Source organism: Poecilia reticulata, linkage group LG3 (genome assembly GCF_000633615.1).
Source record: "Poecilia reticulata strain Guanapo linkage group LG3, Guppy_female_1.0+MT, whole genome shotgun sequence".
Taxonomy (NCBI): Eukaryota; Metazoa; Chordata; class Actinopteri; order Cyprinodontiformes; family Poeciliidae; genus Poecilia; species Poecilia reticulata.
The window spans coordinates 32,416,620-32,418,637 of record NC_024333.1 but is presented as its reverse complement, the minus strand read 5'-3'; the positions used below and the strand labels follow the sequence as shown (position 1 = coordinate 32,418,637).

The 2,018-nt window shown below is 36.5% G+C and overlaps 1 protein-coding gene across 1 annotated transcript in view; it reads left to right on the top strand.

Annotated features, from left to right (window-relative positions):
- Window positions 1-1,125: 1,125 nt before the first annotated feature.
- The window catches only part of LOC103463034 (casein kinase II subunit alpha'-like), a 12,041-nt gene continuing 11,148 nt past the window's right edge, over window positions 1,126-2,018 (top strand). The window contains exons 1-2 of the mRNA XM_008406145.2: window positions 1,126-1,130; window positions 1,275-1,507. Coding sequence (XP_008404367.1) covers window positions 1,126-1,130; window positions 1,275-1,507 — 238 coding nt within the window. The remainder of the gene's footprint in view (window positions 1,131-1,274; window positions 1,508-2,018) is intronic.

Sequence of the window (2,018 nt, the reverse complement as noted above, 5' to 3'; positions counted from 1 at the left end):
GCTAATGCTAAAGCGCTAACTTCATATAAAATTACATCTGCCCTTGAAAGACAATTTTGACATCATTTCCATGTTCTCGTCCCGGACGAGCCCCCGATTCTTCTGCTCTACACAGATCCAAACACACCAAGTGAAGGTCAGTCAGGGGAAAAATATTAATCATAGCTTTTCAAAAACAAACGGCTAACACAAAATCAATCCAACTTTAACTGATCTGAAGTGCTGGAATGGTTTCCCCCATTTTACTGATCTTTTCCGTTTTTGACAGCGAAATGATCACTAGCAAAAAGCTAAAAGTTACTTGTGTTACTATGGTAACWCAGTATGTAACTATGTTAGCTGAGGCTAACGCAGAATGCCGTTTTTAACTTAACGAGTAAAGGTTTCACAGATCCCAAACTGAAATAAAAGCTTACAATTTTTAAACACACTCCAAAAAAAGTCTGAGCCGTTTCTACTTGAAAATCTATAAGTGAAGTGAAATCCTCAAAGAAAYGGGACAGAAACCCAAACTGAATAGAAATTTAACAACTTTATCAGGTATTTTTTTGCACCATTTCTATTTCTTTTGCTACAAGATTATTTCAAAACCAATAGCAGCAAAGCTTAATAATTGAGAGGGGAAAACATGTTGTTATATCATTCATATATTTATGCTAGTAATAAAAGATCCTTCAGATCTGTGGTGATCAGTTATTAACTACCAAACAAATCACATCATAATAAACAATCAGTTTTATTTTAAGGGATGTTWCAAAGTTGTACAAAACAAAATAAAACATACAGGAAAAATAATACAGCAAATCAGAAATAAAAACTAACTACTTACACCTGAGTTTTCAGGAGTTTTAAGGATGATTTAAAGGAACAGTAAGCAGTGCTGAACCCATAGGACCAGACTGGAGGCACTGGTGTGCAAGATTSATTTATCTGAGCATATTTACACTGTAAAAAGTAACTGATGAGAAAGGTTCAGTCACCAGAAGTTTTAAAACGTAATTTACTCCACATGCAGACCAAAAATATGGATGTAAATCATCTAATTTACTAGGKTTTTCCATGTTTAGAAAAGGTAGGATAGGTTATAAGTGGTGGCATGCCACACTTTTCAGATCTTCATTCATAATGAGGTTTGCAAATAATGTTCCATTTTTATTCCACTTCTCCATNTAATTTTCTTAGTCTTGTCTTAACTCTCAGTYGTACACCGACTGCTGGACGAAGCCCAAGATTAAAGTTTAACAGTTTTAGTTTCAGCAAACGTCTGCAGCCAGATTCTTTGCCTCATTAAATCTAAATCCTGACGTAATTTGTGTCGTGGTACCGTGGCTGACTGTGTGGGGGCGCTGTGGTTCCAGGCAGTCGCGGAAGCGCTGGGAGCAGTTCATCCAGTCRGAGAACCAGCACCTGGTGAGTCCGGAGGCGCTGGACCTGCTGGACAAGCTGCTGCGCTACGACCACCAGCAGAGGTTGACGGCGGCCGAGGCCATGCGCCACACCTACTTCTGTCAGTACCTGCAGCGCACATAGCCGGGTTGCCAGGTTGGGCGGGTTTCCCCCCAACTGGGCTGCTTATAAAACACCAGGAGGGTTTTTGGAGACATTTCTGAGGAAAAATTTTCAAAATAATTATTCTGTTTAAGGAAGGAACCAAAGTTTTCATGAAATGTCATATTACTGGACTTATTAGTTAATTTATTTTGAAATCTGTTGAAGTGCCTAAAGTAAAGGTAAGAATAACCCAACCTGAAATAAAGTAGCTCCATTTGGTTTATTTGACTTTTTTTTTAAATGGAAAAAATAAATTTTTTTCCAAAACTTAAAAAGGGTTTTTATGACTGTGTATCTGGGCCATTTTTAAAAAGAAAAAATGAAAAACAGAATAAATTTCCACCAAAAACGTCCAAAATTTTGTGATTAATTTCAGAAATTCTCTAGAAAAAAATTCAAAAGTCAAATTTTCAAAAAGTTTTCAGTGTTTTGTAGAAAATTTCTGAGATTAATCTAAAAAAAAAAAA